This window comes from Lutra lutra, chromosome 3 (assembly GCF_902655055.1).
Source record: "Lutra lutra chromosome 3, mLutLut1.2, whole genome shotgun sequence".
NCBI lineage: Eukaryota > Metazoa > Chordata > Mammalia > Carnivora > Mustelidae > Lutra > Lutra lutra.
The window spans coordinates 18337484-18360584 of record NC_062280.1 but is presented as its reverse complement, the minus strand read 5'-3'; the positions used below and the strand labels follow the sequence as shown (position 1 = coordinate 18360584).

The following is a 23101-nucleotide window of genomic DNA, read 5'->3' as shown; positions in this document are numbered from 1 at the left end:
AAGTTAACCCCCCTTTCCAAGGGCTCAGAAACACCCTCTAAATAAGTGTCCAGCTAGTTCCTCAACACTCGCAGGCCACAGTATGGATAATGAGTTAGTTTTTCAGACAAAGGCCAAGTGACGTAGGGAGCAGTTACTTCTGTTCAGCTGGTGATGGGGTTATTATCAATTTAAAGTACAGCCATCTTGTCACTATTACGCAAATGTTTGTTGACTCCTGCCTGGCTAATTGTCAGCAAAGTGGTTCTAAGTGCCACTTTCCTGATTAGAAGAATGTTTATTCGAGTTGATGGACTCAGCAGGGGGGTCTTCGAAATTACTTTTGAGCTTGCAGGCAATGCCTCTTGACAGCCTGTGCTGGGGAAGACATCAGACATGAAATGAGGACTCGTGACCACATGGGCATAAATGGAGGTGACAGGTACACGTATCTGTGCATCTAGATATGTCAGAGCCAAGTCCCTGGCCCTCCTGGCAGTCACAAGAGATCCTTAGTCCCTAAGTGAAAATACTTTGGTCACTTTGATTGAAAGATGGAAACCAGCACAGATGGAACCTTTGGAACCCCTACAATGTGAGTCCAAAGGACAAAGCTCTGTGACCCCACCCTCCTCAACAGAGTAAGGAGTCATGAAGTGAGATCTCAATTCTGCAGCTAAATCATGTTCTATTTTTACCCGGAGCAAAATATTAAATCTCAAGTGCCCCTTGCTTTAAACAAGGATAATGACTACTACCCTCGCTCCGAAATTGGTGTTTGTTAAAATGGGATGCTATGAAAGTGTTTGGAAAGATTTTTCTTAAAACGGCTCTGAACATGAATACAGTATCATTGTTACATATAATTAATTCACAAGTAAAGAAGGACAAAGCAGGGTGAAAATAACATCCCTGGGAGCATAAGAAGTGAAACAATGGAAGCCGTCCCGTACTGCCCCAATTGCTGGACACTCTTCTCAGTCTCCCCCTTCCTCCTGGCTCCCTTCCTCTCCCATGTTCATTCACTCTCCCCATTCAGACATTGCACAAAACCCACACATTTCTCATCTGCTTGAATGAGGGCAGTTCATCCAGTGTCATACACCAAGTACTTGTGAGTCCGTGGCTGGAAGCACCAGGACGCAGGTGTGCTGATTCCAGGGGTCATGTATTTCCCCAGCTTCTCACGGCTGACATGGGGTTTCCTGCCTCTTGTAGATCCCAGCTGTCGTAGGGGAGAGTCGCGCTCTGTGCTCTGTGGAAAGCGCTACCCGCAGCTGTTTCCAAGGGGTGAGTGCCATGCAAATGTCCCCCGGAGTTGGGGGCAGACATGTGTGCTAACTGGTTCAAATGACAGAACGGTGACTGGGCACAACATCCCAGACAACCTAGTATAAGATACAAACTTCTTTGGCAGAAACAGCCAGAAAAGAAGATAAAACTACATTTTCCTCTGCACTAGAGACCAAAGTCATGCCTGGCAACATATTTGAGTGAGCATTGTTTTTCAGGTGTTGAGCCCAACAATCAAAGAAGAAAAATTCCTGTCTTGGTTACAGTCTGAGCCTCCCATCCTCCTGTGGCTCCCAACCTGCTACCGGTTATCTGCTACAGAAATGGTCACTCACCCTGCCCGGTGTAGAATCTGCAGGAACTTTCCAATCACAGGACTGAGGTACAGTCACTCATCAATATTTCACAGACAGTCATGCTCCAAAGGGGTCTAGGGGTAGAGCTGCATCCCTCCAGATTCTTCTGTGGTCCTCACACATTTGGAACTCATTTGATATTTTGGGGTCAATAATTTTCTGCATGGGGGATCTTGGTTGACAATAAATTATATTTTATCTTCTACAGCTAATAGAATATTAAATTCTTCCATTGACACATGGTCTGATCAATAAACATTTTTATTCCTCTAAGAGAAAAATATTTTTTCTTCTGTTACAAAAAAAAAAAAAACCACTTCTAAATACTTTGGAATCATGCATAAGAATTATAGTAATAATAATAGTTTATTAAGTGTTAAGTTGAGTGGTTCACATGGATCATTTCATTTAAGGACTTGCTAAAACCTCTATAAAAGGTGGTATTACTATCCCCAGTTTGCAGAGAAGCTAAATAACTTGCACATGGTCAGCAAGTAATTACTGGCAGCCTGAATCCCCAGGCACTGCTTTGCAACCATGATGCCATGCTGCCTCCCAGTGTAGACAACTGGGAACAGGGTCTCAGGAACCAAAGGAAAAATCAGGTTTGCAGGGAGGGGCACAGCTTACACCAGATCCTCACTCTGCTTAGAGGAAAGGGCAGATTGGGAAGCTAGGGGAGATCTTTCCATATCTTTGAAGACAGTCAAACCCTACCTTAGGAAAAGGGTGTTGTTGGTCTCTCGTAAATAAAACAGTAAGGAAGTGAAATTAAAGTCAGATAGACTTGGGGAGGAAAAAAGGAAACTGGCAGGTCAAGACCAGGCACAGGGATGCCATTATCCTGGTGAATGAATGTCAGCAGGGGCTGAAGGTGTAGTAGGACTGACCCGCTGGGACAGCTGGCTTGCTAAAAACAAGTCAAAGAACAGGGTGCCCAGAAGGGGCAGGGGTGAGGACCTGGAGACTCTGTTCTTCTCATCTTATACTTTCAGATCTTAACTAACCCAGATGGTAAACATGCCCCCCGTGGATATAAAATACATCTGCTGGGTCCGCTAGGAAGCTGGAAGATTCTAATTTTGCCGAGAAAACAAAGTGGGTTTGCAGAGAATTCTGAGGACATGGTGACATTTCACTCATGAAAACCTCTCTGCAAATAACTATCCTTTAAGCAATAAAACATAAATGGAAAGGACCTTTGGAAACCAAGCAAACCGAACCAAAGAAATCTCCACGCCACAATGAAAGATAAACTCTCTTAGTATTGGACCGTGGAGGAACATGAATAGGATTTATCATGTGATATGCACGTTGCGATCATTTAACCAACAAACACACACTAATTGAGTAGTTACTGCAAGCCCTGCCCTGGACAGGTACAGGATTCACTTTGCAATTATATAAACTACAACTTTTATGCTGAAATATTTTTTCAAAATTATTATGTGTAACATAAAGCAGATATTATTGCTCCTATTTTTTTAAAGATTTTTATTTATTTATTTGACAGACAGAGATCACAAGTAGGCAGAGAGGCAGCCAGAGAGAGTGGAGGAAGCAGGCTCCCTGCTGAACAGAGAGCTTGATCCGAGGACCCTGGGATCATGACCTGAGCTGAAGGCAGAGGCTTAACCCACTGAGCCACCCAGGCGCCCCCATTGCTCCTATTTTATAAAGGAGTCTCAAAGAGCTTGAATGACACAGGTCATGCCAAGGCAGAGGGCAAGAAGTACCATCTTTTAAGTTCAGGTTACCTCCTTTTCTACTGAGAATGAAATTCACTTCTTCTTGGAAATGCCTCTGTGCAAACCATCCTTCATCCTAGACATCCAAGGCAATGTAAAGTTCTCATACATGCAGACACCTGGATGACCTGCACAAGGCCATTAACCTCTCTGGACCTCAGTTTCTTTATAAGTAAAATAAGGAGGGCTGGGCCCATTGGAGTGCTAGGCTTCTTTTAGCTGTAACCTTCTGCGTCTATTAGAAATTATTTGAATTTATGACAGTCCTAACCTTAAACTTGTTTTTTGGCTCTCCCAAACTCCAGCAATAACCTCAAGGCTTTACGTTTTAGTGAGATTAATAAAGTCATTTTAGAGCAGAAGTGTTTGCAGACCTGGAGGTAACAGGAAGAAGGCAAAGGCTTAACCTTCTAAAATAAGAAAAAGTGCAAAGACCAGAGACTGGTGCTAAGCCAGTGTTATATTTTAGCAGGACACATCACATTTATGCTCTATAATAACCATGTAAGTTGAGATGAGATTGGGGGAAAAAAAAAACGATTTGATTTTTCGTGGTAAAGTCATCAACAGACCAATCTCATTATTCATACTACACCTTTTCTTATATACCTGTAGGTAGTTTCTGAGCATAAAGGAATTAATGCAAGGTTAGGGTCAGTGTATTGTCCCAGACAAGTCAAGGGCAGCCATACGGTAATGCTGGATAATGCAATCAGTACTTATAAATAATCCTTATTTAAAACATTGTATTATACATTTCTTGCAAACAGCAATTGTCTTCCCAATTATGCATGTTGAGTAATTTTCAAAGCTTTGTAAAACTTTGCAAAGCCAAGAAGGCAGAGTTTACTAGTCCCATTTTCCTTGTGCATAAACTAAGTCATTCAATTAACTTCATTCAACTAATGGTCATTTAAAAATCTGCAGTGTTAACTAAGTATCCTCTGAACAGCTGAGCTGAAGTTTCCACTTCGTGGTCACTAGTAATGGTGGTGTGTGCATCTGCCTCAAGCCTCTGGCACTGGTGGTCTATGCTAGTTGCTAAAATAGCTATTTCTCCATTCGGGTGGTATCCCTGGGCTCAAAGCCTACTTCTACCGCTGACCAAGAAGTTGTGTAACTTGGTGTCAGTTGCTTAAAATCTAATTGATTCAGTTTCTTCATCTGGAAAAACGATAATCATAAGAACACCTTCCCTTAAAGAGCTTTCATGGTGATGACCCGTGTGTCAACACATGTATACTGCCTGCCCTTTAGCAAGTGTTCCAAAACATTACCTACTATTCTAGCCACCGGACACTATTTATTAATAGTGTAAGATATTATTAATATCTTACCGTGGAACTAGGTATTGGGGTACAGCAATGAACAAGGGCAGCTGATGGTTGATCTCACAGACCTTACATTCTCTTGCTCTGCCATCCAGCCTCAGGGGCATTCCAAGTTTTGATTCCTCTGTTCTTTAGAATAATCCAAATGTCTGAAATTCAGGTCTGATAGATGTGAGGTGCTCCAAACTCTCCTTCGTGGCTCCAGCCCCCTTCCCTCACTCTTCCTTCTCTTTGTGATTTCATCCTCATTGGTCCCCAGCCCAAAGGCGCACTTCCTCCATGAAAACTTCTCACCCACCCTCAGGTGTCTCTGCCTCTCTCCCTCCTATCGCATTTGCCTTCCAATGCCCCATACGTGGTGCATAATCACATATTGCTTAACTTTGCTAGTTAGTACTGCAAGCTTCCCTAACCTCTTTCTGCAGCAAGACATGAAATTTGAAGAGCACAGAGATGTGGTATCACCCTATTTTCCCTGAGTGTTATGAGACACCCCTCCTTCCCACCGTGTCTCAAGATACTCTCCTCCCCTGTTACCACCGGAGACTTAAGGATGCCACCGTGTGTATGGGAAGGACTTCAGTGTTGATGTGTTAGGAAACTTGGATGCAGGGGTCTCTCCCCGACTCTCTCCCCTACACAGTGGCTAGAAGAACTAGCCCTCCTCCACCCCGTTTCTTTCCTACAGACAGACTTCTAGAAAATCGCAAATTTTATTTCAGATTCTTTGTCCACAATTTTATCTTCCCCAGTACCATGCAGGAATGCAGGTCCAGTGTTATCAGATGTTGACAATTTTCAAAAGGAGTCAAAGGTCAGAATATACTGAAAAATCTCCTGGTTTATTTTATTTTATTTTTTTAAGATTTTTTTTTTTTAATTTGTCAGAGAGAGAGGGAGAGAGAGCGAGCACAGGCAGACAGAATGGCAGGCAGAGGCAGAGGGAGAAGCAGGCTCCCCGCCAAGCAAGGAGCCCGATGCGGGACTCGATCCCAGGACGCTGGGATCATGACCTGAGCCGAAGGCAGCTGCTTAACCAACTGAGCCACCCAGGCGCCCCTGGTTTATTTTATTTTTTAAGTGGGCAACTAAATTCAAAATATATGAATGCGTTGTGCAGCCATAGAAAAGGTGGCCCCGGACTTAGGGGTCTATCCCAAGGTTTGTGGCACACAGTACCTTGCGTAGGCAACGTGCTTGGTATATTCACGGGGGCATGAATCAGACTTCTAGACTGTAGTCTGTTGGGTGAAACTATGTTAATATAATGCCATATTATAAAAAGTACCACCAAAAGATTAATTCTTTGAGTAAATAAACATGTTAGAGTCATTTAACATCTCTACAAAGTTTGGGAGAAGTTTTGCACTTCCTTGATAGCGTAGATGTCTCCTGTATGTTTTGGGGTGCTCATTGTACACCTGATCTGCTCACGGGCTGGTTGTGACATTATCCGCACTTCCACTGTTATTGGCAGATACCGCTGTCTGAAGTGTCTCAACTTTGACCTCTGCCAAGCGTGCTTCTTTGCTGGGCTTCACAGAGGATCTCCCCAGAAGGTCCATCCTGTGATGGAGGTCTGCGTCCAGGTAACCTCTAACCCACTGCACACCAATGATTTATGAATCCAGTCAGGGCCAGCTGCAGCAACTAAAGAACTTTCCCTGGATAAACCACAGATTTTGTTCCTTTCATTCACGATAATATTTAAGGAAGTAACAAGGAAGTAACAAACTCCACTGAAAATACCTCTCAATATCCATATGCTTTCTCTACATCATAGATTTTAATAGAACCTTTGGGGACATGAAAAGGCCAAACAGAGTTCAATCTCATGGGACTGGTCCCACAATATATGGCAGAAAATATCTGAGGAATAAAAGGGGAGAAACACTGGAAGTGAGTATGGGTTCAAAGAAAAGGCTTGGTTTGGTAAAAATGAGAAAATCAGGTTTCCGATTACTACTATCTTTTGGGGAAACTTTTCTCTTTTCACATGTCTCTTCCCGAAATTCCAGTATTTTTTCTTTAGGAAAAATGAAAGGGAAAAATTACAATCTACCTTTGGATGGAAAGAATAGAAAACTAAGACTTCATAGTTGCCTTTTAAATGTTCTTTAAGAAAATTCTAAATACTCAGCAAGAGAATTCAGACCTTTTGAAGAAAAAAGAGAAATAGGATAGTCAAGTTTAAGCAAAGAGCATTTTCATTTTCCCGGAAAGAACACTTTCTTCTCTTCACTAAGTTCCTATTACTCAGTTTCTCTGTACAGAGGTGTCACCCTCAAACAGGGCAGTAGTGAAGGGTGTTGGTTAGCTATCCCTACCAAGGACAGATTTCCCTCCTTCTCTTTAACATGAATGGTCCACTAAAGTCAAGTGCTTGGAGCGTATTAAAAAATTCCCAGTGGGCATTGTTTTGCTGAACTTGGATAACCCAGATGCTCAGGTTCCTTGGCCCATCAGCTCCCTTTTCCTAAAACTCAGGGAAGGAATAGGACTTATCGATGTTAGACTGACACCGTGTGGTCATTTTGTTATTACACGTCAGATTTCAAGGGCTAAAAATTTTTAATAAGATACCTCATTCCTTTGTTCTTTTGGCAAAGGTTCTTTTTTTTTTTAAGATTTTATTTATTTATTTGACAGACAGAGATCACAAGTAGGCAGAGAGGCAGGCAGAGAGAGAGAGGAGGGAGCAGGCTCCCCGCTGAGCAGAGAGCCCGATGCAGGGCTCGATCCCAGGATCCTGGGATCATGACCTCAACGGAAGGCAGAGGTTTTAACTCACTGAGCCACCCAGGCACCCCTTGGCAAAGGTTCTTAATGTGGGGTTGATGGGTGGACCTCAGAGGGTCTGTGAATCCACTGAAATTTTATACAGAATTAAATGTATGGCATTTTTCTGGAGATAAATCCACCAGCGATCATCCAGTTCTGAAGAGAATCCACACCCCAACTGTTGGCAGCCCTTGATTTAGCCCTGCTCCGTACCCCTTCTTGCTTTAGAATTCCACGTTCCTGGATCGATTTCAGGAAGAGGGGTTAATTGTAAGCGAGTGGTATTTAATTTGGAAACTTACACTCTGGACAAGCAGAGATGGTGGCAAGACATTCAGGTAGTACAGAAGGAAGATGATTTTTCTGAGGACATAAAAGTGAATGGAGTAATTCCAAAAATTTTCGTGGTGGCCAGTTTGCCCAAATGAGGAAAAAAGACCTGGGTACTCTGATAGGACTTTCCTTTTTACTGGTGGCCATTCCGGCAGATGTCGGCAAAGGAGAATACAAAATGCCTGGTCAGGACCCTCAGAAGCAACCTGCTCCGAGGACGCAGGAGAAAAGAAACTTCGAGAAGGTGGTGGCTGCTGGACCAGGCGACTCCAGGGAAGCTGGCTAATAACGCACAAGCCAGGTGAGTGTCTGTGAGTGACAGTCCTGCAGAGCGGCAGCCTGGCCTGGTTTCCTAATGCTGGTCAGAAAGAAGGCAGGAGGCTGGGCTGGCTGAGGGCTAAAGATGCACTTCCCTTCCAGAAATGATCCTTAATTTTCAAACAGAACAAGAGGCAAAAAATACTTCTAAATGGCCCATCCCATCTTTTAGAATTATTCCAACTAAAGCATCAAACACAGAAGACGCTTAACATTAAAGTATTTGAATGACTGCTTTATATCTCTGGGTTGTTTAGTTTTTGTTTTTTTTTTTAATATCTTTAGTTTCTATTCGTTTGCTTTTGAAAGGCTAACTTAGAATGAATACTTAATTTTTATTAAAAAGGGAAAGGAAAGACACTCAGAATCTTATCACTCACAGACGAATGCTAGTCACGTGTTAGTATTACCAAAACAGGAATTATGCAGTAGATACAGTATTACATTCTTCTTTTCTTTTCCGTATGGACAGTATTTCCCATGTCATTAGTTTCCAAAATATTATTTTTAATCACCTCACTCTCATCCTTATAAGGAAGGATCATAACATACAAGGAATCCCTTATATCATTGAACATGTTGGTTATTTTTAAGAATTTGCCCCCTGAAATTCTGTAGTCAACATCCCTATTCATGCATCTTCCTATAGTTTTAATATTTTATTAAGATAAATTTACTCCAGTAAAATCAGTGGATCAAAAGTTAACTCTGTTAACTCTCAAAATTCAGAACACCAAATTGTGCCCTACCCAACACCACCAGTATATGAGGTCACCCATCACTTACCAAAAGATTACCAGCCTAAAGATGACTTTAAAAAGTCTTTGTGATAAGGCCACTTGGCTGGCTCCGTAGGTAGAGCATACAACTCTTGATCTTGTGCATTGTGAGGTCAAGCCCCACATTGGGTGCAGAGATTACTTAAAATTAAATCTTTTTTTTTTTTTTACAAAAGTCTTTGTGATGTTAATTTTGGAAGTAACCACTTCTTCAAAATTAAAAATTGTAGAAAATAAAGCAAAAAGATAATGTTTCTGTGGGCTTATGATCATCAAACTTTTGGGAGGAAAAAAAAAACCCAGAAATATTAATTCACTACCATTTTATCTAGTGAGAGTAGAACAGATAGATTTAAATCAGAATGGTATTCATTATTCATTTACTAATTCCTTTTGTAATTCCTAATCTCTTCTCAGACACCCACCAGCCTATTTCTGTCTCAATCCCAGACCTTATTTTTAGGGTCCTTTTGTCACTTTCCAATCTAAACAAGTTTTTATAGCTCTTTAAAGGAAAAAGTATATGTTGACATTACAATTAGATGCCATTTATTATACCTATATCACATTTACTTAGCAGGTTGTTATCAATATATCTTCAAAGTTAGAGAATTTATCATTTGATGTGTATCTTCAATATAGTACAAGGAATTTAAAAATAAGAACAAAGATACCAGGCACCAATTCATCTGTCTTCTTCAAGGCAGGTTTCATCTTTCCCTAGCAAAGGAACAATACAATGTGTCGATTAGTCATCTGGATTTATTGAATACTTGAGATCTTGTCTAAATTCCTACATTCTCATACTTAGAACACAAAGATCCAGACTCTTAATTTGATTTCTTTTGGCCACTGAAGCCAGACCGATGTTTTGAAAGTAAAAATATGATGGCATCCCTCATGTGCCCACCTCCCCCAAACTCCTAGCCTCAAATCCCTCCATTCTCCTCCCATTGTTTTAAGCTAAAAACTAGAAGTCATAATGGCTTAGAAAAGTTCTGCATACTCCCCCCGCCCAAACCTCTCCAGTTTCATCTCCCCAGCCCCACATTGTCTGTGCTCCAGTCCTCATTCCTTCCCCCTCCCCACAAGACTAAGCCAGATCTGCCCCTCTGATGACTTAAACCTTTACCTTAAGGAAGTATCCCAAGCCCACCAACCTGCATGGTTTGAGCATCACTCCTAAAGACCTAGAGGGGGAACACCTGGGAGGCTCAGTTGTTTAAGCTTCCGACACGTGGTTTTGGCTCAGGTCATGATCTCAGGGTCATAGGACAGAGCCCTGAGTTAGGCTCCAGACTGGGCATGGGGATTGCTTAAGATTCTGTCTCTCCTCTTTTTGCCGCCTCCCCCCCTTTGCACACATGCACATGCACTCGCTCTCTCTCTCTCTCAAAAATAATAGTAATAATAATAATAATAATAAAGACCGGTAGAGGTCTTTGTTCAAATGCCATCTCATCCATAAGTCCATTCACGACTACTTAACATTTCAGCCCCTGTCCCCCTCTGGCACTCACAGTCCTTCTCCCTTGCTTTATTTTTCCTCAGAGCATTTCATCAGTACCTTACACCCTATATATTTTACTTTTATTTTTTGTTTGTTTGGTATAATGTAAGCTCAGGGGCAGGGCTGGAGAAATTTTCATTGTTTCCAGATATATTTCCGGAATCTATAACTAATGTCTAAATTTGACAAATGCTCAATAAATGTTTACTGAATGATGGATCAATGGGCTGAATAATACAATGAGGGATGTGTGATGAAGGGACTGATGGGGGTAATAAGGTAGGTCACGAACTCTTTTAGAATGGAGCATGGGAAAGTGTCACAAGAGTGATTACAAAATGTTGGGAGAAGGTAGTGAAATTCGATTGAGCTTTGTCCTCAGGGAAGTGGCTTCAGGTTTTTATGACTCAGTGTCTTCACCTGATAGTAGAGATAACCTGTCCTACTCCCAGAGTAGCATCAGTAGAGATAAGAGGAGGAAAGGAAATTCAATTGCTATGCAAAGCTAAAGGGTTTTAGAATGTCAGTGTGTTCTACTCTGTCCACCTGAGTACAACAGTGTTCCCCAAAGTAAAACTCTTACGTAATAATTTTCAGCTTCACCTAGATATTAATGAGTTCAGAAATTCTGGACATTATTATTTAACAATGTGGTAAGAGGCAAAACACATCCTTAATGTCTATTAAGTTGACACATTAGTACTGACCATCTTCTAAGAGATTTGTGATTTTGCCAAGTGATGATACTAAATTCATTCATTGATTTAGCAAATATTCTGCAAGGTAATAAGCCTCCTTTCCATGTGGTTTCACTTACTTTACATATAATAGTTTACACTGAGAACACTTTCACTTGCAAAAAACATAACTGAAAGTTAGGTGCCAAAATATCAACACTGTTATTAAATAGTTTTGGAAGTTCTTGCAAATATAATAAAAAAGAAAATTAAAACAGTGAAACAGACAAAATTACTTTCATTTGCAGCTAATATGATTTTAAGTTCCCAAGAAAGCTCAGGTAGCTCTAGTAAAAATAACTAGAATAAATAGGCTTTGAGTGGTGGGAAATAAAATGCATACACACAGATTAGTAGGTCTTCATTATGATAGTAGTCGTCAGCTAGAAATTTTATTAAAATCCCCTTTACAGTACCTGTAAAAATTATTTTAAAGAGAAACTTGGAAAAAAAAAAGCTTAGCAAAAAGGATACAAAAACCACATTTTAAAAAAAACTATAATATTTCAGAATACAGCAAATAAGACCTGAATGAAAGGAGAAACATACCAAATTCCTGGAAGAGAAGACTCTGGTATAAGAATTGTACATGCTCCAAAAATTAATACAGTTGGTTCTCATTATTCACAGATTCTGTATTTATGAATGCACTTACTCATGAAAATTTATGTATAACCCTGAAATCAATACTTGTGATGTTTCCCTGGTCATCTGCAGACAGGCACAGAGTGGCAAAAAATTTGAACTGTTGATGTATCCCTGAGGTCGAACTGAGAATCATTCTGTCTTCTAGTTTCAGCTCTCATACCACAAACACATCCTTTTCTCATTTTCGTGCTTTTTAATGGTGATTTCACTATTGCAAATTGCCCCCAAACACCGTGCGGAAATGTTGTCTGCTCTTCCTAAGCACAGGAAGGTTATGAAGCACCTTAAGAAGAAAATATGTATGTTACATAACCTCCTTTCAAGCATGAGTTATAGTGCTGTTGACCATAAGTTCTGTGTGAATGAATTGACAGTATGTATTAAATAAGGTATCCATATACAAGACACGCATAAAACAAAGTTATATGTTGCTTGGATGACAAAAGTAATCTGACCAGAGACTAGCAAGAACCTAACCTTTTATTTCCCCTGGAAGCAATGGGTCAATTTTCCCTAATTCATAGTTAACAGTGACTGTGTAGAGTATAATGGCCATCAGTAATGAGAATCAATTGTTTTTAAACCAAGTGCATTTCCAAATAGAATCACCATGTTTTTTAAATAGGAAAAAATTATTTTGAAGACATTTTTGGAATAATAAATTAAACAAGGATATTTAAAATTATGAAATTGAAGACTAGTGGGAAGGGATGTTCTTCAACAGATATTAAAATTTACTATAGACAACTAAGACCAAATAGTATTATATAAAAAAAGAATGGGGGGCACTTGAGTGGCTCAATTGGTTAAGCATATGACTTTTGATTACAGTTCAGTTCATGATCTTGGGGTCATGGGATCGAGCCCTCTGTCTGGCTCTGGGCTGAGCATGGATCCTGCTTGATATTCTCTCTCTTCCTCTTTCTCTGCCCCTCCCTGCTTGCTCTCTCTCTCTCTCTCTCTCTCTCTCTAAAAAAAAATGGAATAGACATATAGATCTGAGGACAAGAATTCAAAATTTAATGATTGATATAAGCCTAAATGGGAACCCAACATATGATAAATGTGGTGTTTTCATTCACCAAAAAAAAAAAAAAAAAAAAAAAAAAAAGCATAATCGGCTATCCATCTGGGAGTGTGCTTGGCAGGTCCAAAGAACAGCAAGGAAGGAAGCCAGTGTGGCAGAGTGCAAGAAAGAGGAGATGCTGAGAATAGTCTAGAGGGAAGGCAGGGTGGAGGCAAGAGTAGAAGCAAGGTCACGTAACTTTCTAAACGTTCTTCTAGTGTTTCAGTTTTTAATGTTAAGTTTGAATTTCAATCCATTTGGAATTTATTTCAGCAAGGGTCTGGCTTTGCTTTCGTTCAGATGCATAGCCAATTATGCTAACTTTTCCCCAGTTAATTAAAATGCCAACTTTATCACATATCAGATTTCCTTATATACTTGGATCAATTAAGATAACTTATATTCTCATCCTCAGATCTATGGGTCAATTCTTGTATCTTGTATCTACTCTAATCTATTGTATAGTATAGCATTCCATAGTTAAGTAGAAGGAGAAAACAGCTGTGATCTGAAATGGCGAGACTGTAGGTAGAGCAGGTTTGGGAGGAACGATCAGAAGTTCAGTTTGGGATATGTTAAGATTGAGATATCTCATCATCACATGGAAATGTTGAATAGGCCATTCCCCATTCATGGCTGGAATTTGGAGGAAAGTCTCCCAGAGGTACAAATCTGGGAGTTGTTGGCATGATGGCTCTTCAAGCTGTGAGATTGTATGAGATCACCAAGGAGAGTATAGATAGGAAAAAGGAGGATAGAGGATTGAGCCCTACAACAGTCCACACTACAAACTTGGAGAGCAGAAGATGAGCCATTAGGGGAGACAAGAAAGATGAAAGATCCGGGAGAAAACCAAGAAAATGAGGAATCATGGAAGGCAGGTAAATAAAGTGTTTTAAGGAGGAGGGCGTGGTCTACTCCATCAAATGCTGTGCTAGGGCAAGTAAGAATTGGCCTTTGGACTTTGCAATGAAGGAATCATTGATGACCTCAAAAAGAGCAGGGTAGGACGGTGGTAGTAGGAAAAAAAAACAGACTAGAGATGGTTTAAGAGAGAATGGGAGGTGAAGAATTGAAGATACCGAATACAATTCTTTCCAGGATTTGTTACAGTAGAGGGAACAAAGAGATAGTGTAGGTGGTAGGGTACCTGACAGGAAGAGAATGTTTTGTTATGATGGGAAAAGTAACAGCATGTTTGAATGCTGAAGGGGATGATCCTATAGGAATGAAAGTACCACTAAATAGTAAATAAGGACACACATGACAGCACTGGAGGAGTGGAGCCATAAACCAGAAAGAGCCTAAGAGTCTACCGGTAGAAAAATGGTGGAACACCCATGATACAGGCAGACGACAGAATACAATGAATCCACTTAAATGAACAAATTTAAGCACCTATCTATGACAGTAGAGAGCATTCATCATCCTCCATTAACAAAAAGAGTAAGTGGCAGAACAGTGTGCATGAAATGTCATTTTTGTTCCAAAAACAAATTCAGTATATGTATTTGATGTTTGTATGAGTACAGAAAACGGTATGGAACAACCCAAAGGAATCAAAATGATCTCACACAGGGTAGAAAGAGAATGTGTCACTCAAAGATATGTGACAAAGAAGTCCAGGGTTATCCCCAAATGCCCCACTGCTTAACTGCATAATTAAGTGTACCACACAATAATCACTTCTCTCCCTGTGAGCCCATCATGTTCTGTAGAAATAAAATCGCATCTTGTCAATAACAATCGTATGTTCTTCTGTTCATTAAATATGAAATCTCTGTGAGCGAGGAGTTCTCTGCTTTTGTTTTCCATCTTTTATCTGCAATAACTCAAGATGGTGAGATGCTTTAAAATCATTTTTGGGGGCACCTGGGTGGCTCAGTGGGTTAAGCCTCTGCCTTAGGCTCAGGTCATGATCCCATGGTCCTGGGATCGACCCCCGCATCAGGCTCTCTGCTCCACAGGGAGCCTGCTTCTGCCTCTCTCTCTGCCTGCCTGCTTGTGATCTCTCTCTCTCTCTCTCTCTCTCTCTGTCAAATAAATAAATAAAATATTTTAAAAATAAATAAATAAAAAATAAAATCATTTTTGAATAAAGGAATGAAACTAAGTGGAATTACATAAAATGGAATATGCCTGACCTTAAACTGACCGCTCTATTCTATGTTCTTTCCAATATGACACAATAATTATGCACACATCTGTGCTCAGAACCCCTAGTATCTGACCTGAACAGGATGACCTTGGGGATTTTAGGCAGTCATTCCTTAATTTCTTTGCATTCTTATTCCTAGATCATCAAGAAGGAGGGCAGTAAATAGAATCCCCATTTCCATTATTGGCCGATTGCTGTCTATCACCTAAGTAGTTGGATGGGAAAAGGCACAGGGGGGGAAAAAAAAAGTCATGCTACTTTAATGCTATTTTGAATATCAAAGTTAATATCTGATTTAACATTTTCTAAAAAGGCTTTCCTCAATGTCATGCCTGATAATTATCATTACAATGTCTTATAAACCTCCGCTTTATAGCAGGATCTCAATTCCGTACAGTAGCTCTGAAGTACCAATACATGGAAGTTGGACTAGACCAGCGGAAACTGTAGCCACAGAGGCTCCCAGACAAGTATCTCCAACGATATTTCGGGCTCAGCAAACTGACAACAGCAACCCACATCCTCAGGTGAGTCCAAAAGGGAAAGGAACCAATGCACAAACAATCTGGACCACTTTGAAGGATGCCGTGAGATTCAGTGTGGTGTGTGGAATATTTTCAAGATGTTAACGTGATCAAAGAAAATATTGTTTAAAATAATTTTTTATCTCCAATCATAAGGGGTTACATATTTATTACAGAAAATTTGGAAAAGCCAACAAAGAACAAAATTATAATTACAAACCATGATATAACCACTATTTCAATATTTTATTAAGATTTTTCTTTTAGGGCGCCTGGGTGGCTCAGTGGGTTAGGCCGCTGCCTTCGGCTCAGGTCATGATCTCAGGGTCCTGGGATCGAGTCCCACATCGGGCTCTCTGCTCAGCAAGAAGCCTGCTTCCCTCTCTCTCTCTCTCTGCCTGCCTCTCCGTCTACTTGTGATCTCTCTCTGTCAAATAAATAAATAAAATCTTAAAAAAAAAAAAAGATTTTTCTTTTAATTCCAGTATAGTTAAAATACAGAGTTATATTAGTTTCAGGTGTTGAATCACAATATAGTGATTCAACAATTCTATACATTACTCAGTGCCCATATGACAAGTGTACTCTTTACTAATAATATTTTAATGTTAATATGTTAATATTTTGGTGTACTTCTTTCCCTGCAAATACTTCTGATATAATTTACATCATACTGCAGAGTGTATTACTGATACATTTCCGTATCAGTGTTTTTGAGCATTTCTCATTGCCATTACAAATCTTCTGACACATTGTTTTGCAGGTTTCATTTAAACGGATGCAACATTATTTAATCCCTCTTCTTTTGTTGGATATTTGAATTACTTCCAATTTTTGCTAAAACTTGAAATTATACTATTGAAATCCTTGTACATTATTCTTTGTACATGATTTCCCAGATAGTTTGGTAGGGTTTATTTCTTTAAGTGGGACAACTAGGATGAGAAGTGGGAATATTTTTAGACTCTTAATACTTACTGAAAAATTATTGTTTAGAAAGGATATACCAAACTGTGCACCCAGTGAATTCAAATAACTATTCCTCTTGATCCTTGTTACTCTTACTTGTAACTTGTTACTATCATCAAATTTTGAACTTTGTTACTTTTATGAGCAGAATATATTTTATTTGCCTTAATGTCCACTTCTTTACTTAGAAGGCAATTGTATTTGCTCATCTGTCCCTGTCCTCTGCCCAGTTTTATCAATGCATCAGCTTGTTTTATTAATGTATTTGAGCTTTTAAAACTCTAGCTATGGGAAACCTTTCTTTATGGTTGTTTCCTTTTAGTCTAATTTATAATGTGACTTGCTATATATAGACATTTTTAATTCCTATGAAAACATTATTAACCTTTTCTGACTTCTCACACAATTTTATGCTTGGAAAATTTTTCTGCATTAAAAATATCAAATGAGACTTCAGCTGTATTGCTGTAACATGGATTGATTTTGGGGGGGGGGGGATGGGGGTGGTATTAATGTGGCTTGATTTTTTTGGACATTTAAGGTTTAAATCTACCTGGCTTTTATTATGGATGGCACGTTAGAAGGTGAGGATATTCCCCTACTCCTACTTTTTTGCTGAAATAGCCCATTCTTCAGGCAACCCCCAGTAAAATCAGGGCTTGGACATACGGCCTAGTCCTTCCCTCAGTTCCCCAGGCAGAAACAAGAACTGAGGTGATGTTTAATCAGTGCGGCTGGAGTGAGATGATGGATAGGAGAGTCTAGGGCTCCCTCTTCTGGTGTCTTGCTGACATCATTGTTATTTTGATTTCTTTAATTGTTAGCTATTATCAAACAATTATTCTTCTAGAAGGACTTTAAAATCATTTCTAAGATGCCAGGTTAATCTTACTAGTATTTTGGTTGGATTTGCATTAAACCTGTATTTTGAGGTGCAAACATCTGTCAGTAATGGCTGTATGTGGTTTACTTCTCAGTCTATGTTTCTCACTGAGGGGACCTGGCTCTTTTACGCTTATTCTTATTTTGAATAAAGACCTTTCCCTTATTTTGAATAAGGAAAAAGTACCTTTTTCTTAATTATTGATGATGGTATACTGGAAAGTTATGGATTTTTGAATGGTTTTCTTATAAAGAGAAACCTTTCTGAACTCTCTTAATTTCAAATACTGGTCTAGTTTGACTCTCTTGCTTCTAACTAAACAATCATGCAGTGTGTGTGTGTGTGTGGGGGGAGATTTTGGTCTCTTTCTCTTCAATATTTAAACCTCTCATGTCTACTGCATGTCTTCATTCCCGAGAGAATCCAGATCTTCCAGAACAATACTGGATAATGCAAGAGATGACGGAGCAGCTTCTTTTACTTTAAATGGGAGGAGATTTAATGAGGGCACTTCTCTTATGCTTCTCCATTGAATAGGATGGTGTTCATTGTTGGGTTGAAACTCTTTTTAATTTTATGGAAGTCCTTTTTCTTTTTTTTTTTTTTAATTTTTTATTTTTTCAGCATAACAGTATTCATTATTTTTGCACCACACCCAGTGCTCCATGCAATCCGTGCCCTCTACAATACCACCACCTGGTGCCCCCAACCTCCCACCCCCCACCCCTTCAAAATTCTCAGATCGTTTTTCAGAGTCCATAGTCTCTCATGGTTCACCTCCCCTTCCAATTTCCCTCAACTCCCTTCTCTCCATCTCCCCTTGTCCTCCATGCTATTTGTTATGCTCCACAAATAAGTGAAACCATATGATAATTGACTCTCTCTGCTTGACTTATTTCACTCAGCATAATCTTGGAAGTCCTTTTTCTATTTTACTTTTTTTGTTTTTTGTTTTGTCTTGTTTTTGTGGAAATAGGCAATCAGAAGTGATTTTGAATTTTTTTTCTTTTAAGTCTCCTTTTTAGCCTCATTTGAAATGATCTCATGCTTTTTCCTGTTGGGAGCATTGCACCAGTAGTCCCTGAGAGTAAACGTTCCTGGCATTGCTGAAACCAACACCTATATTTGTTCACAGTGGATCCTTTTTAAATATGACTTAAATTTGCTTTGCTTATTTCTCATTTAGAATCGCAACATTTATGAGTCAAAATATTCTCTTTCTGTCACTCAACACTGTCTTTGTTAGTTTTGCGCATTTTCAGCAGCTACTCCTTTTTCATCTTCTCTTGTGTCTGAAGCAATTTATCTAAGATAAGAATTATTTTATTTTTAAAAAAGATTTGTTTATTTATTTGAAAGAGACAGTGCAAGCAAGGGGAGGGGCAGAGAGAGAGAGAGAGAGAGAGAGGGAATCCACGAGCCGACTCACCAGTGAATGCAGAGTCCAATGTGGGGCTCGATCCCATGACCCCGAAATCATGACCGGAGCTGAAATGAAGAGTTGCACAACCATCTGAGCCACCCAGGAGCCCCAGAACTATTTGTATCTTAACAATTGATAGAATTTGGGGCACATGGGTGGCTCAGTCTTTAAGTGTCTGCCTTGGGCTCAGGTCATCATCCCAGGATCCTGGGATCAAGCCCCACATATGTGCCCTGTTCAGTGGGAAGCCTGCTTCTCCCTCTCCCACTCTCCCTGCTTGTATTCACTCTCTTGCTGTCTCTCTGCGTCAAATAAATAAATAAAACCTTTTAAAAAAATTGACAGAATTTAAGAGTAAAACCCTAGGACACTGGAGCCTTTATAATATTTAGATAATTTTTTCTCTTTCTTCAAAAGTGATCGTCTGTTAATGCTTTGTTCAGTTAACTTTGATAATTTAATCTCCTTGAGAAAATTACTTACTTCCAGAAGATTTTCAAATTAAAGTATTTTAAACTTACTTTAAACTTTAAACTTACTTACTTTAAACTTTAAAATTATTTAAATTTTATTTTTCAAATCTTCACATTTCTACTCTAATTCAACTCAAATATGCTCAACTTTTACACCAAAAGAATAAAATCACATTTGTATCAGAAGGATCAAATCAGTTATCTATTAGGAAAACCTATATTTTCAAAATACATAACTCCTGGTCGGTCTTTGGCCTATTTCACATAATCAATTGCATAGTTTTTCATGAAGAGTAGGATGTATAAGGTTAATCTGATGCTGGCAAGTATGAAGTTCATTGTAAAAAAGTGCTTCAGCTAAAAACCATGAATTAATGGCTATGGTGGTCCACACAATTAAATATAATTTGTATTGTTGTCTGGGCATGTTTTAGAAGACTCAATATTAACACCCTTAAGAAGACATAAAACCGACCCTCATCTACATGTAACTGAGCAACATGAACTTTCTCTTACCTGTTGCTCTCCCAAGTGGTCAGTTCTCACTCCCACAGTACAAGTCCCCTTTGCAGCCAGTCACCTGGATTGTCCACTTAGCGGACCAAGCTCAGCTTTGAGGGGACTGTGGCTAAGTCTACCTCCTACAGGTAAGCTGCCCTCGGCTCTGATGTCTTTACATTACACCAGTGTCCATCGATTCGAAGTCTCTGCCCCCAAACGTGCCCATATAACTTACAGATAAAGATTCCTTCTCCCCGTAGGGGTCTTATGGCAACTCGCTATCACACAATGTGATGCTTTTCAAAAGTGGGGGGACGGGGGAGGAAAACCAGTACGTCCACAAATAAGGAAACTGTCAGGAAATTTGGAAGAGAAGACGTAAGGGAAAGAACAAACTTAACAAAAAAAATTCCAATGAAATTTTTCCATCACAGGAATTAGAGATGACATGTGGGTTGTGTGTGTGTGTGTGAGAGACAGGAATTAGAGATGACATTTCGGGTGTGTGTGTGTGTGTGTGTGTGTGTGTGTGTGTGTGACAGGAATTAGAGATGACATTTCGGGGGGGGGGAGGGTGTGTGTGTGTGTGTGTGTGTGTGTGCGTGCGTGCGTGCGTGCGTGCGTGTGTGTGTGTGTTCTAAGGTCTGCAAACACTTTATCACGTTTTCAGTCACTTGTTTCTTTGCCCGGCCCTCTGCGACCGCACCGGTAGGCGTTCCCTCCAATCAGTGCAATCAGTATAGTCTGACCCTAGGGAAGATCTTCAAAATCGTATCTGTAATGCTTTTCACTCACCCAAGAAAAACTAAAGTTTCCACGCCGCAGTCGTGCAGGGGGGAAGCCGAGGCGAGGCTGGGCCCTGCGGCCACCCGCGCACTTCCTCCTCCCCCCTGCGCCGCCTGCGGCCGCTGCGCGCGTTAACCCTCCGCGGCCAGAGAGGAGCCCCTGCCGGCCGCGCCGCGGACCTCGCACGCCCCCTCCTGGGCGCCCGGCAGAGCGGCCGGCTTCCACCTGCGGAGTCGCCCTGAAAAGCTCCTCTAGCTCCTGCTTTGAATAAGGGGAAGAGCCATTTTCACAATGCAGACCCCCCCCCCACCTTTTTTAAACTAACGTTTCTTCTTTCCAAAGGAGGAAATTTAACAGAAGTTCTGTGTTTGGATTCCTCTCCTTTACTTCACTCTCGTTTCATTCTATCTCACGTCCTTCATATTTATTCATGCAGTACATTTCTTCCTTTGATTAAAAAAAAAAATTTAGGGGCGCCTGGGTGGCTCCGTTGGTCCAGCATCAGCCTTGGGCTCAGTTCATGATCCCAGAGTCCTGGGATTGAGCCCTGCATTGGGCTCTTTGCTCAGGGACCAGTCGGCTTCTCCCTCACCGTCTGCCTCTCCCTCCGCTTTTGCTCTCTCTCTGTCAAATAAATAAATAAAATCTAGAAAGAAAGAAGGAAGAATATTTTTATTTATACAGAAAGAACGAAAGAAAGAAAGAAAAAGAAAAAAAATTTTTAAAGATTTTTTATTTATTTATTTGACAGAGAGAGATCACAAGTAGGCGGAGAGGCAGGCAGAGAGAGAGGGGGGGGGGAGAAGCAGGCTCCCTGCTGAGCAGAGAGCCCGATGTGGGACTCGATCCCAGGACCCCGAGATCATGACCTGAGCCAAAGGCAGCGGCTTAACCCACTGAGCCACCCAGGCGCCCAGAAAATTTTTTATTATACAAATAGGACCTCAATCTGTTTGCCTTATAAAAAGTTAAGATATTTCAGATAATGACAAAGTTATTTTCAACGCTAATTCCCAACCCAGGGCGGGTTCCTACTTCCCCAGAGGTAATCTGTTTGGGGTAGATCTTTGCATTTGTTTGTGGTGTATTTATGCATTTTCAAATATCCGTGCAGGGGCATGTGTCATGTGCGTGCCCAATGTGGGCAAACGTCTGGTATCTATTAATCTTAAAAGCTGAGAATGCTGCCCACACATATATGCTCAAGGAAGCAAGTTCACAGCTCGGTTCACTGCAACATTGCCTATTCTTTGAAAAATTGGAAACAGCCTCACATGTGTCAATTGAGAATGACAACCTAAAGCACAGGACCTATTGCTAACCTGAAATGCTTCTCAACTGCAGAACGACCCATGCTACATGATAACATTGATATTAATAATATAAAGTTCACTGATTCAAAGACTATGTGAGGCATTGGAAGCTGTTTGAGCATTTGAATGAAGAGGCAAATAGGCCCAGGTCACGCCAAGGGGCCACGGAGTACACCCCAACCAGATCGTGTGACTCTATGTCTGTAGTTCAGCTCCTTCTTTGGCCCTTCCCTCTTCCTTTCTCAGGCTGTTCCCGTAGACCAGTGTTCCCAAGGTAGCCAGTTCCTCTTCAGATCATTTGCAGGAACCAGATGAGGCCACTGAATGCAGCCACAGCTGCTTATAAATGTAGAGTAATGAAATCCAATCTCCCATCCAGACATGTGGGAGCCAAGGGCCAGTTCATGGTGTCCCAGAAGCTGGGCCAGGCTGGATCAGGTCAGGACTTGCACTTGGGTGCCATTCAGGGAGTAGAATGTGGTATGAAGAGTGACAAGGTTTGGCGGGAAAACCCCAAATGAGAGCTGCTGAGCTGATCACTATTAACGCAAAGAGCCTTGGTGATTTCAAAGAGATAAGCTGTGACTCTCAGGACACATCCATGTGGAGAGCAACAGAAAGTTGAGAAAGTTTAAATAGAAGGTGGTGGATAGAAGGGAAAGATTTTCTCTCTTTTTTTTAAGATTTTATTTATTTATTTGAGACAGAGTGCTCACAAACAGGAGGCGGGGCAGAGGGAGAGGGAGAAGCAGACCCCACTGAGCAGGGAGCCTGATGTGGGGCTCAATCCTGGGATCAGGAACTGAGTCAAAGGCAGACACTTAACTGACTGAGCCACCTGGGTGCCCTGAAAGGAAAGATTTCTTGAGACAAGGAGGAGAAAGTGATCCAGCTGCTTTTTGTAGATTCTTTTGGGGAAGGAGGTTTTCTGGGCAGAAACCTAACTCAGGCAAAGGACTATTATAATGGATTTTTAAAATCTAAAGATCTTGTTTATGTTGAAATCCTTTAAAGAAAAGCATCATGTAAATATGAGATCATGAAACTTCCCTGTGAGCATATGAGCATCTGCATCATATCTGAATCAAAACCCAAATACGACTCACTTTTTAATATGTGTAATTAATATGTATTATATATTTAATTTATATATATAATTATCATATTCCTATGGTGAATTTTTAGGAATGTG

At 40.5% G+C, this 23101-nt stretch overlaps 1 protein-coding gene and 1 long non-coding RNA gene across 2 annotated transcripts in view; one reads left to right on the top strand and one right to left on the bottom strand.

Moving 5' to 3' along the window:
- The window catches only part of DYTN (dystrotelin), a 49910-nt gene that overhangs the window by 13434 nt on the left and 13375 nt on the right, over positions 1 to 23101 (top strand). The window contains exons 6-9 of the mRNA XM_047722308.1: positions 1198 to 1269; positions 1491 to 1654; positions 6185 to 6296; positions 7977 to 8122. Of these exons, the coding sequence (XP_047578264.1) occupies positions 1198 to 1269; positions 1491 to 1654; positions 6185 to 6296; positions 7977 to 8122 (494 nt within the window). The remainder of the gene's footprint in view (positions 1 to 1197; positions 1270 to 1490; positions 1655 to 6184; positions 6297 to 7976; positions 8123 to 23101) is intronic.
- On the bottom strand, positions 7521 to 20675 carry LOC125095805 (uncharacterized). Its single transcript, XR_007125954.1, has 4 exons — positions 20606 to 20675; positions 18843 to 18901; positions 9593 to 9638; positions 7521 to 8249 (listed from the first exon to the last, which is right to left on the bottom strand). It is a non-coding gene; the product is annotated as an uncharacterized LOC125095805 (long non-coding RNA).